Source organism: Littorina saxatilis, linkage group LG13, assembly GCF_037325665.1.
Source record: "Littorina saxatilis isolate snail1 linkage group LG13, US_GU_Lsax_2.0, whole genome shotgun sequence".
NCBI lineage: Eukaryota > Metazoa > Mollusca > Gastropoda > Littorinimorpha > Littorinidae > Littorina > Littorina saxatilis.
The window spans coordinates 1,170,962-1,183,741 of NC_090257.1; the positions used below are offsets into that span (position 1 = coordinate 1,170,962).

Here is a 12,780-nt window from a genome sequence, read left to right on the forward strand (position 1 = left end):
AATACTGATGTGAAGTGCCGACCGGGTCGACCGGGCCGGCCGTGTGTGCGTGCGTGCGTGCGTGCATGTATGTGTGTGTGTGCACACTTCTTTAGTATTAAAATCCACAAACACAAAATGGAATCCCGAATTAGAAAACCTGTTCACGTGCCACACAGCCAGACCACAGAAATATATATATCTGTGCGCCAGACACGCTTACCACTGAGCTATCGAGAACGCTCGGTCACCCAAGAGAGATAACTCTTGAGGCTCACGAAATCAGGAACTCCGGAAGACTGAAAAGAATTAACAGAATCTGAAGATCCTACTTTGAATCTGGTTTGGATGTGGGTTTGAGTGTTCTAAATTTGTGTCTTATTTAACGCGTCAATTATTTCGGTTTACCCAGCACCCTTTATTTTATCAAACATGTTGAGGGGTAAGCAGTTTCAGGTGTGACGTTTTCATCTTTCGCCGTGTTGATATTTCGCTTCTCGGCCTCGTTAGTATCTTCTTTTTTTATGTACAATCCTGTCACTTTTTGACCATGCAGTAGTTTGCTGGTGCAGACTTAAATATTAAAATAGGAATTTGATCCATTCTGTCGGTCATATATAGCCTACTGCGTCAAGGAGATACAAAATTCCATGAGTGAAAAGAGTGAATTTAAAACACCGAAACTTTGACATTGACGAGACATGATTGTCATACATGCCATGGTAAGAACTAAGACGTTATTTTTCAGGGTATCATTCTGAGTGTAACAAATGGAGGGGGATAACAGGAACGCTGAGGAGCTTGGGGCTTGTGGAGGTGTGCCAGAGGTGTCTTGTGCTGGGGATGCTGACAATGGTAAATTGACTTTTTTGTTTGAAGTAACAACACCATGATTGTTCTGATACATTATCTTTGTTGATTATGCATACACACACACATACACACACACACACACACACACACACACACACACACACACGTACACAAATCAGTTATTTAATCAGGAATCTCTCCCTGTCTCTCTCTCTCATGCACACACACACACACACACACACACACACACACACACACACACACACACACAAATGCAAGAAAGTGGCTGAGCATAATTTGACATTTTTGCAGAGACTGCTGTTGCTGTGTTCACGGAGCAAGAGAGGTACCTGAACGGAATTCACACACAGTTTCTTGAAAAGGTAATGCCAGAGCAGTCCGGCATTTTGGACATCCTTCGAGAGGCTGAAGTTCTCAGCTCAGAAGATGAACAGAGCATAGTAGGTGGGAAAACCAGGCGAGAGAAAGCTCGCAGACTTCTGAAAGTCTTGCACCGCATACCTGAAGAGGATTTTGTGGATAACTTTTTGCCAAAGTTTAAGGAAGAATATCCGCACGTTGTGGCTGGAACAGAGTTTAACTTTAAGCGGGGTCCGAGTTCTATCCGATGCCTACGCCATGCGATGATGAAACGTCTCAACTTGAAACGACTGGTGGACATTTTGCCTGCGCTGAACTGCTGCAGTCAGGAAGAATACAAGTAAGAGCAGGTGTTATGTCTTTCATTTAGCAAGGCTTTTTTCGACTGTTCAGTAAGTCAGCCATAGTGTCGTGATTGTAACAAAAGTTTTGCTTGCTGTGTTTTTTTCAATATTGGAAAAGGATGCAATTCCGCTGATTGTTTTCTACTAAACCTAGCCCTCAATTGTTTACTCATTTCCTTTGTTGTTTTTTGGTAGACAAATGCAGGCTCACATGTCTTGTGAGAAATTTCATTTTATATACAGTGGAACCAAGCATTTAAGATCCCCCAATTTAAGACTTTGATTTTTCAGATTTTCTGTTCATATCTTCTGTAAAATGTCCTCGATTTTAAGACCTGATTTTTTCAGATTTGTGTAGGTCATGAAAGGGAGGTTCCACTCCATTACATTTCTGCCTTCATCCCTGGATTATTAAACCTGCCTCCTTATTTACTTGTGGCGGAGTTCTGTGTAAAAATTTGAGATATTAGCAGTGTGTTTCGTTCATGGGCTAAAACTCCCACAGCTTTCACGTGTATGACCGTTTTTACCCCGCCATTTAGGCAGCCATACGCCGCGTTCGGGGGAAGCATGCTGGTTATTTTTGTGTTTCTATAACCCACTGAACTCTGACATGGATTACAAGATCTTTTCCGTGCGCACTTGGTCTTATGCTTGCGTGTACACAGGAAGAGTCACTAGCAGGTCTGCACATTAGTTGACCTGGGAGGTTGGAAAAATCTCCACCATTAACCCACCAGGCGACCGTGGCTGAGATTTGAACTCACGACCTTCCGATTAGGAGGCCGATGTCTTATGAAAAGTTAGAAATGATGTGTGAGAACAGAATCTCACAAAACACTGTTTGTTTCAGTCAGCTTCAGGCAACGGAGAACTATGGGGAGAAGGAATGGATTCCTGTCTTTCAGCTTCTGCAGAAGAATGTTTCAAACCGTCAGCTGTGCCAAAAAGTGGAAACTTTGTTGCTGAGAAAGAAAATAAACCAGCAGGAGAGTTTTCCTACTGTGGCCGCTGCTGGATTTGTCTGCACGTGCATTGCTTCACCAGTCCCACAGGTATTGCTTCACCAGTCCCACAGGTATTGCTTCACCAGTCCCACAGGTATTGCTTCACCAGTCCCACATGCATTGCTTCACCAGTCCCACAGGTATTGCTTCACCAGTCCCACAGGTATTGCTTCACCAGTCCCACATGCATTGCTTCACCAGTCCCACAGGTATTGCTTCACCAGTCCCACAGGTATTGCTTCACCAGTCCCACAGGTATTGCTTCACCAGTCCCACAGGTATTGCTTCACCAGTCCCACAGGTATTGCTTCACCAGTCCCACAGGTATTGCTTCACCAGTCCCACAGGTATTGCTTCACCAGTCCCACAGGTATTGCTTCACCAGTCCCACATGCATTGCTTCACCAGTCCCACATGCATTGCTTCACCAGTCCCACATGCATTGCTTCACCAGTCCCACAGGTATTGCTTCACCAGTCCCACAGGTATTGCTTCACCAGTCCCACAGGTATTGCTTCACCAGTCCCACAGGTATTGCTTCACCAGTCCCACAGGTATTGCCCATACAAAATGAACAAGTCGCGTAAGGCGAAAATACAACATTTAGTCAAGTAGCTGTCGAACTCACAGAATGAAACTGAACGCAATGCCATTTTTCAGCAAGACCGTATACTCGTAGCATCGTCAGTCCACCGCTCATGGCAAAGGCAGTGAAATTGACAAGAAGAGCGGGGTAGTAGTTGCGCTAAGAAGGATAGCACGCTTTTCTGTACCTCTCTTTGTTTTAACTTTCTGAGCGTGTTTTTAATCCAAACATATCATATCAATATGTTTTTGGAATCAGGAACCGACAAGGAATAAGATGAAAGTGTTTTTAAATTGATTTCGACAATTTAATTTTGATAATAATTTTTATATATTTAATTTTCAGAGCTTGTTTTTAATCCAAATATAACATATTTATATGTTTTTGGAATCAGCAAATGATGGAGAATAAGATGAACGTAAATTTGGATCGTTTTATAAATTTTTATTTTTTTTTACAATTTTCAGATTTTTAATGACCAAAGTCATTAATTAATTTTTAAGCCACCAAGCTGAAATGCAATACCGAAGTCCGGGCTTCGTCGAAGATTACTTGACCAAAATGTCAACCAATTTGGTTGAAAAATGAGAGCGTGACAGTGCCGCCTCAACTTTCACGAAAAGCTGGATATGACGTCATCAAAGACATTTATCAAAAAAATGAAAAAAACGTCTGGGGATTTCATACCCAGGAACTCTCATGTCAAATTTCATAAAGATCGGTCCAGTAGTTTAGTCTGAATCGCTCTACACACACACACAGACACACACACACTCACGCACGCACGCACATACACCACGACCCTCGTCTCGATTCCCCCTCTACGTTAAAACATTTAGTCAAAACTTGACTAAATGAAAAAGTATATTTGGTGATAGAAGTGCCCTCCAGCAAGAGAGCCATAGCATCAGTCATTGATCATTGATGCATTCAAATTAATTTGAACTAACCACAGTAATCAGTTTGCATAATTCAACTTGCTTTTTTATGCTTTTTTATGTTTTATTTATGAAATACTGGTTTAGAATATGAACAACAATTTCACTGCTAAATTTCTGGGGAGTAAAACAGCGCTTTATATTGCAGCGACTGGAAAGAGGTCTTGCTGATCTGGAGCTGCACGATGGTGGTTCTTCGGCACCGTACCCATCATCACCTCCATCGTCTCGAAAGAGCATCGGCTCCTACGACTATGACGGTGCAGACTCAGGCATTATGAGCATTTCACCGGATGAAGCGATGCTCCAGCCAGCTCTGCATGAGGATTATTTCCAAACTGTCGAACAGAAAGGTGAGTTTTCTTCTCTCTTATCTGATTGGAGGCCCACGAAAAGCTATTAGGGTCAGCAACGTCGCTGCGGCAGATTGCGGACTTCAACACCCTACAGACCGAATTAATAATTTAGCATGGCTGGGATCGCAGAAGAAGAAGATGTATCCGATTACATCAAATTTAATGTGTGATAGGCAGCTCAACAGGAACAGGCTTAGTTCTTGTTCAAGATTTCTCTAATTCTTTTAGAGAATCAACTTGCATGTAGGAGCACTTTCTGTGAGAAAGTGAAGCAAACCATGACCAATACGGCAATAGTAAATGTACTGCATATTCTAAATATGATTAAATTACATATCTTACCCAACTCGCATATATAGCAATAAACCCTAGTTCAGTGCTGGTAACGCTGTACGCGTCCCCTTGGTAACAAGGGAGACAACTCTAAAAAAGAGTGACCAATAACCAATACTGAGTCTGTCTTCCGTATGTGTGCGCATATGCCGCCATGTTTGCATTCCTACCTCAGCGTCAAGTTGGTCGCTATTTTGTACGCTCTGGCTGTTTTACAGCCGTTGTCTCTGAGTCTTTTGACTTTGTGACATTCCTCTTGGTTTTCTACTCTTCGTTTTGACTTCGCTACAATGTTGGGGTGAGATCTTTCCTTGTTTTTCTTGTTTTTGGCGACATTTTGGCCACAATTTGGACTTGTAAAATTTTTCTGACAAAATTTTTCATGAGTCTTTTTGTCATGGCTGATAGTGTCAGGAAGAGGCATACTCCCAAACAGGTGGCTGCTGAGGCCTCTCCGTCGAAGAAAACGCCTAGAAAATCTAAACAAACTGGCCATGCTGTTTTTTCTGTTTTAGAACCGACCTCCCAGAAATGTATTGATGTTTTGGTCGATTTACCGGCTACCTCCATTTTGCCTGTTAGGTCCTCGGACAAGGTCGTTCATGAAGATAAGTCTCTTAAAGGGACTTCCTCTTCTGTGGGTTCTGGTTTGACTTCTGCGGACGTAGCTGCTTTACTACTTCGCTCAGTTCGCAGGTTACATCTTTGGCTGCAGAGATTTCTTCCACGAGAGCGGAGCTTCGGGCTCTTCCATCTGGGGTGACGGACGTCGCTTCGTTGGCCAAGGTTCGCCCTTCCCCTTCCGCCACGGTCACGCACGTGGATGTTCATGCTTCACAGGATGCTGGTGACCGTCACTTCCTTTCGTTGAGTGGTCCGTCTTCCGGCGTTCCAGTTCAGTCTTAAGTGATGTCAGCTACGCAAGTAACCGGGTTCTCCGGCCAAAGCGTAGCGCGTTCTCAGGAGAAAGTAGCCACCCTCATACTCCGTCGGGGCGAAAGTTCTGATCTCCGGGCTGGCCAATTTCCGCTCAGGCGGTCGGTCAGTTCAGGGTAAGGACCCTGAGAAGCGAACGGAAGTCTTGGTACACCCAGCCTTATCGGAAGATTTAGGCCAGGGTGTGCAGGGTGTGCAGTAAAGCTGACTCCCCGTTGAACTATGGCAGTCAATGTGGGGATCAGCTTCCGGATTGCACGGATGTGCATGAAGGGTGTACTGATGATGGTGCTTCCGCTATGGGGGAATGCACTGAATTCAGGTTGCCGCAGAAGCTGTCAAACGCTGTTGCGTTGGCAGCTGAAACGGTTTTCAAGTATTTTGAGGAAGCAGTTCAGCTTCTCTTCCGCCCGGGGGGCAGGAAGAAGTCAGTAAGAGTCTATTAGGACGCTTGCTTTATGGTAAGATTTTTCCCGCTAGCGCTTAATTCGTTTTGGGATTCGCCTCCTCTAGACTGAATCAAGTCTATTCTAATTCAGAACTGGTTTCAACACATGACAAGTCAGTGGTTTGAGTCTATCTAGATTGGTCTTGATCGACCACGGAAGTTAAGTAACTTCGAGCTCGGTTGGTACTAGGCAGTTTTTGTACTGTGTACTAATCTTTCAAGGCGCCCGCTTTCGTGTCTGCCTTGCGAGAACCGCAGGTTTTAGATTTTGTCCTGTTAGGGCAGTCACTTCACGTGACAGCATTTTTTGGCTCAGTGATTCTCGGTCCATCTTTGTCGAGAGGAGGCATATTTACAGAAACTGGAAGGTTTTTTTCCTTAGGTTCCGGTTGTAAGACATGTTCTGCGACTCTTCTTTGTCAGGAGCTTAGAAAATTCCAGACATCTTGTCTTTCCTCTAGCTGGGGGAACAAGCAGCAAGTTCTTCTTGCCTCTAGTTTCATTGTGAACGATTAGTGCCTATTCCATGGATATTGACATTCTGGCTACTCCATCTCAATCCTTTTAGTGATTCACTCCCCAGAGGGGGTTTACACGCAAGGTCAGTCGGATCTTTCTTCGTTCGATCCTAAGTGCGACTCACAGGTTTGTGGAAATTTGGTTTCACTACTCGTGTCATTTTGAAGACAGGTCTGTTGTCTTCTGTTATTTCACAACTCTCGTTTTAGAATTAGTGCTAATATTTTAAAACCATTGTATAGTTTACATAGGCGAGCGCTGAAACTAATTTTACTGAAACAATCCAGTCTTGTATTTGATGATTATAAGAAACTTAAGATTCTCCCACTAAAACAAAGATTTAAATTAAATGAAGGCGTGCTCCTTCACAAAATACTTTCCGGCCGTGCACCACGAACTTTCGTTGCAAACTTTAAAGTCAAACCAAACCGAAAGTTTAACGTCCCAATTCCAAGGATAGATCTCTTCAAATCAAGCTTAGCCTATTCTGGTAGCGTCCTGTGGAATTCTCTCCCGGAATTTGTGAGAGTCCCAATGAGTCTCAATACTTTCAAAAAACACCTTTCACTGTATTTAATGTTAAATTACGAAAAATCACAGTGATGGAAGACTTCGTTTGGTTATATTTTCATTTGTCCAAAGCATCAGTGTTCATTATATCCACACAAAAACACTCAAATTAATAACACATTTACTCATGCATGTGTATTCAGCATTGTTTTCACTACGTTACATATACGACGCTTTATATTTGTGTATAATATGTAATGTGTAAATATTCATATGTTGTTGTTTTTCTCTACCTTTTTTTCTACGTTAATATCCGTGTAAATATGTGATTAGATTAGTCCCCTCTCTGGGCGAGGGCTGGTTGAAAAAAAGCTCGTTGTATTGCTTATGCCACAACCCTCGAAAAATAAAATTTGATATGATTTGATTTGATTTGATTTGATTAGGATTGTCTTCCTGTTTTAGCTGATTGCAAGAGGTTCTTCACTCTTTTTGTCAGCGGGAACAAAGACAGAGACAGTGAGGTCGACGCTCTCTCTTGTTGTCAGGAAGTCGTAACTCACGAAACTCGCCAGAACACGCTCAACTTACTGGTGCATATTCTGACTCAAATATCTTTAAGGTCACTGAATCACTGTTCGTGACCTCATGGATGGAACTTTTCCGGCGAAATCTACCCCTTAAGGTAGAGGTTTCTGTCAGCTACTTTCGCTGGTCTACACAAAGGGTTTTCATAAACTTCCTTAGGTTCAGCATTTTGTTTTAAAAACTTACGGAAAGAACTAAGGACTACATTATGTGGCTGAGCTTAGTTCTTGGCACAGAAGCTTTTAGCTTTGGTTTTGTTTTTGTGCTACTTACACAAAAGACATCAATCATCTTTGTTTTTTCTTATAATAAATAGAATCACATTCCTTCTGGTTCAGTGATTCAACTTAGGCATTACGCCTCTCAGGGCCGTTTTTCTCGCACTAGTTAAAAAGCTACATTCCTTGGTAGCCTTCACTACGGCGGCCCCTGGATTTTCTTGACGTTGCAATGAGCTAGGAGGTTTTCTCCTACATTGCAGTATTGCTAGCATCCTCAAAGGCACTTCCCTTGACGCAGCATGGTATAAGTCACAGCTCCCGTCCCGGGATTGGTATTTGGTTTGATAAGAGGGCTCTATCTCCCTCAAATTTAGGCCGGATTTCCTTACTAATTTCAGAAATCCGGTCTATCATCCTCTTGTATCCGCATCTCCTCCCTGAGTAAGTTACTTGCTCTCGGAGATCATAACTTGTTTAACCGTCTGGTTGGGGCCCTCGTCAGATACCGGGTCCGGACATTGCCTATTAGTTCCGTAAGTCAAATAACTTCTCTTTATCTCCATCAATCTTGCTCGTGATAAAGATATTCCATGGGTCACTTTGGCCAAATGGTTAGCCACACTGATTCTACAGGCCTATCTTTGTGGTAAGGCCAGTCATGTGACAATCAGGCAGTCCTGCCTCTTACTGCGGTCAGAGCTCAGGTGGTTCTAGCCTGGGCCTGGTCAATAGCAGTCCTCCGCTCCGGTCTCCTCTCAGAGGTTCTGGAATTAGCCTGCTGGCGCTCAGAGAACGTTTTTATCATTTACTACCTCAGAAATGTCGCGGGAACGCGACAGGACGGTAGTTCCGCTCTACCAGCTATGGTATCAGCAGGACAAGTTCTCTGTTCTTGATATTATGAATTTCCCTCCTCCTACACTAGCAATCTGCTATAGCAGGACAAGTTCTCTGTTCTTGATATTATGAATTTCCCTCCTCCTACACTAGCAATCTGCTATATGTGAGTTGGGTAAAATATGTAATTTAATCAAAAATTTTAGTAATAAATTTTCATAATTGATTGATATACTTACCCAACTCATATCGTTTATTCCCTCCCGCCTCCCCGCTGTTGGGGGTATATATTTCTAAAAAAAGAAGTGAGTTGGGCTTCGGTTGGAATGCAAACATGGCGGCATATGCGCACGCATACGGAAGACAGACTCAGTATTGGTATGGCATTGATACCAGTATGGGTATTGGTCACTCTTTTTTTAGAGTTGTCTCCCTTGTTACCAAGGGGACGCGTACAGCGTTACCAACACTGAACTAGGGTTAATTGCTATATATGTGAGTTGGGTAAGTATATTAATCAAATGAAAATTTATTACTAAAATTTTTCATTTAAGCTTATCACTTGTAATATACGTTATTTGTAAATTTTACAAAAAATATGACATTTTACACAGATCGAGACACTCAGAAAAAAATGTTATGTCTTTTCTTGGTTTTTGGACAAGTGCTTTACCGACGTTTTGATCTTTTTTTCTTAGGGTTAGGGTTAGAGTATCGATTTAGAGAAACAAGTAATTAAAAGTGCTTTAATTGTACATGAGGCATAGCATTTAAATAAAAAGAAAACACCAGTAACCAGGTTAGGTACATTTATATATCAATATTTCGGCACGTTACTGCCTTCTTCGGGATGATAAGCTTGTGGAAAGAATGGAATGCCTATATGAGGCAAGCATGTATGCAGGGATCTATACACATTCTTTTGCCTCAATTCAAAGCACATTTATCTCTGGGTTTTTTACACCAAATGCGCTTCATGTTGTACCCTTACAGAAAACTACAGAAAGAAAATCGACCACATCAACGACACCATCACCAAGGCCACCATCACACGCACTGAACTCAGGCGTCTGGAAATGATTCGAGACCGTGCTCGCAGCCATGCCAAACCAGCCAAAGACGAAGCCGTATCAGAAGAGAACAGCAGAAAACTTCAAGAACTATCATCAGATGCTGAAAGTCGTTACTCAAGGGTCGAAGAGCGTTATCAGGAAGTGCTACAATCATGGGGGGGTGTTGAAAACCAAAATGACTTTGACTCAGTGCTGCCAGCAGGTTGGCAGCAACTACTGATGATTCGCTACCACTTGCTACGTAATGAAGTTGCAGAGTGCAAACACGTGGCTGAAACAGCAAAAAAGGTGTTGGAGGATGTCCGAAAGATCTGCCAGCAGAATCTCCAATAGGATGCGTTCACAGTGCAAATTTTGAGAAAACATTATTGTTCCTTGACATTGTCTGATATCATCTCCTAGTTTTGTTGGTTAGTTTCTTGTTTGGTTGGCAAGGTTGTCTGTTTGTTTGTTTGCTATCTTTTGAACCAACAGGGGAATTTTTCAATGCATTTGCCATTTGGTATTGTCACCATTCGATCATCATTCTTTCACAAAAGCTTCCTTTCTTTTACCTTTTAGGACAACACTTCTAGAGGTGCCATAAAAAAAAGTTTCTGTTTGCAAGGAATAATGATAACCATGCTGGCGCTCACGTGTGCGTGGGCGTGTGTGTGTACAGTGTACATTACCATTTTGAATGCTATTTTTGTGTAGTTTGGTTTTTCTGTCCAAATATTATACGGTACCTCTGCCATAAAAGCATTCCACAAAATGTCTACAAAGTGTCATAAATAATATATGTATTTTGAGAGTTTTACAGAATCGTACAAATCCGAAATGATTGTATTTTGATATTACAAAGTTTATTTTTGAATATAACGACACAATAGGTATGAATTATGACAACCAACACAGTTCATGTTTGTATTTTGATGTCACAAAGTTTTATTTTTTGAAATTTTATATGTGTATAACCTGTGCTTTCCCACTGCCCACAATATTGGAAAATAACATCTTGTTTCATTATTTATTATTTTCAGACAGTATATATCTGTTGTCTGATCATGTGACCTTGCTGGAATCTTTGCAATAGCCTAGCACGCGAAATACGCAAGGTAGCAAAACAAACCAATCTATTCAGGGTAGATAATTGGTTTGACTTTCTTCTCGTATGTCAAAGTTGCAAAGATTTGCCTATTGTGATTGTTTGTGAATTTTTCATTCGGCTCTTCCGTTTTTGTCTGGTCGACTTTCAGGGTACCCTTACTTGAGCGGCGGCCACTTGATCCCTGTAAAAGAAATATTTAATCTAAAAGGTGATCCTGAAGGTTAAGTGAACGGTCTTAACTGGCATATACAGTTTTAATTAAATGACACAGGAATTAATGCTTAGGGGATTCCACCGTACTCAGATTCAAAATACGGTACACACCTTCCACCTCCACATTTTGCAAAGATTCCAGCAAGGTCACATGATCAGAAAACAGACATATACTGTCTGAAAATAATAAATAATGAAACAAGATGTTATTTTCCAATATTGTTCCATTGCCTTTTTCTCCCAGGCTAAACCCTGGAAACCTATCTATAGCGACCATCTAAAGAATAAAAAAAAAGTGATCCTTTTAGACAGGTGGTTGTTATGGAAAGGTGATCCTTTGGGGTGGTTGTACTGGGCAGGCAGTTGTTATCAAGAGGTGGTTGTACTGGACAGGCAGTTGTTATCAAGGGGTGGTTGTACTGGGCAGGCAGTTGTTATCAAGGGGTGGTTGTACTGGGCAGGCAGTTGTTATCAAGGGGTGGTTGTACTGGGCAGGCAGTTGTTATCAAGGGGTGGTTGTACTGGGCAGGCAGTTGTTATCAAGGGGTGGTTGTACTGGGCAGGCAGTTGTTATCAAGGGGTGGTTGTACTGGGCAGGCAGTTGTTATCAAGGGGTGGTTGTACTGGGCAGGCAGTTGTTATCAAGGGGTGGTTGTACTGGGCAGGCAGTTGTTATCAAGGGGTGGTTGTACTGGGCAGGCAGTTGTTATCAAGAGGTGGTTGTACTGGGCAGGCAGTTGTTATCAAGGGGTGGTTGTACTGGGCAGGCAGTTGTTATCAAGGGGTGGTTGTACTGGGCAGGCAGTTGTTATCAAGGGGTGGTTGTACTGGGCAGGCAGTTGTTATCAAGGGGTGGTTGTACTGGGCAGGCAGTTGTTATCAAGGGGTGGTTGTACTGGGCAGGCAGTTGTTATCAAGAGGTGGTCGCTAGGGCAGGTTTGACTGCACCACATATAATTAACTCTCAATAGACGATGTTCGGAAATAACTCTGTATGGGCTGTGAAAGAGTGAATACTCTTGCTTTTATTTTCGAAACTTTTCCATTTGACATTAAACATACGCAGGCAATGTGCTTACCTCACCTATTTTGAATAAAATGTGGAACCTAACATCATGATTTCCCAGTCGGGATTCTTCCTGTGAGGTCGCGCACACTCTTTCACACTGTCACATGCACCACTGGGCGGGGATAATATAGCTCAGTTGGTAGCGCGCTGGATTTGTATTCAGTTGGCCGCTGTCAGCGCGAGTTCGATCCCAGGTTCGGCGGAAATTTATTTCACAGAGTCAACTTTGTGTGCAGACTCTCTTCGGTGTCCGAACCACCCCCCGTGTATACTACATTGGGTGTGCACGTTAAAGATCCCACGATTGACAAAAGGGTCTTTCCTGGCAAAATTGCTTAGGCACAGTTAATAATTGTCCACCATACCCGTGTGACTTGGAATAAGGCCGTGAAAGGTAAATATGCGCCGACATGGCTGCAATCTACTGGCCGTATAAAATTTCATCTCACACGGCATCACTGCAGAGCGCCTAGAACTGTACCCACGGAATATGTGCGATATAAGCCTCATTGATTGATGCATCGTTCCTCTTCAGAAAC

The 12,780-nt window shown here is 42.6% G+C and overlaps 1 protein-coding gene across 3 annotated transcripts; it reads left to right on the plus strand.

Annotated features, from left to right (window-relative positions):
- The first annotated feature begins 244 nt into the window (after positions 1–244).
- On the plus strand, positions 245–12,762 carry LOC138946221 (uncharacterized). Of its 3 annotated transcripts, none has more exons than XR_011449211.1 (7): positions 245–329; positions 728–834; positions 1,105–1,513; positions 2,371–2,572; positions 4,197–4,401; positions 9,790–11,548; positions 12,093–12,762. XR_011449211.1 is itself a non-coding variant. In XM_070317746.1 (6 exons), exons 2-6 carry the CDS (start codon positions 750–752, stop codon positions 10,200–10,202), a joined length of 1,314 nt encoding a protein of 437 aa, XP_070173847.1. In that variant the 5' UTR covers positions 245–329; positions 728–749; the 3' UTR covers positions 10,203–12,762. The 3 variants fall into 3 exon arrangements, 1 of the variants encoding a protein (XP_070173847.1); XR_011449212.1 differs by lacking the exon at positions 245–329 and adding an exon at positions 352–484; XM_070317746.1 differs by having other exon boundaries at positions 9,790–12,762.
- Positions 12,763–12,780: the final 18 nt, after the last annotated feature.

Coding starts and splice junctions, on each gene's coding strand:
- LOC138946221 (XM_070317746.1), top strand. CDS start 750: ATGGAGGGGGATAACAGGAACGCTGAGGAGCTTGGGGCTTGTGGAGGT. Junction 2,573..4,196: donor TTGCTTCACCAGTCCCACAG/GTATTGCTTCAC, acceptor TTTATATTGCAG/CGACTGGAAAGAGGTCTTGC. Junction 4,402..9,789: donor CCAAACTGTCGAACAGAAAG/GTGAGTTTTCTT, acceptor GTACCCTTACAG/AAAACTACAGAAAGAAAATC.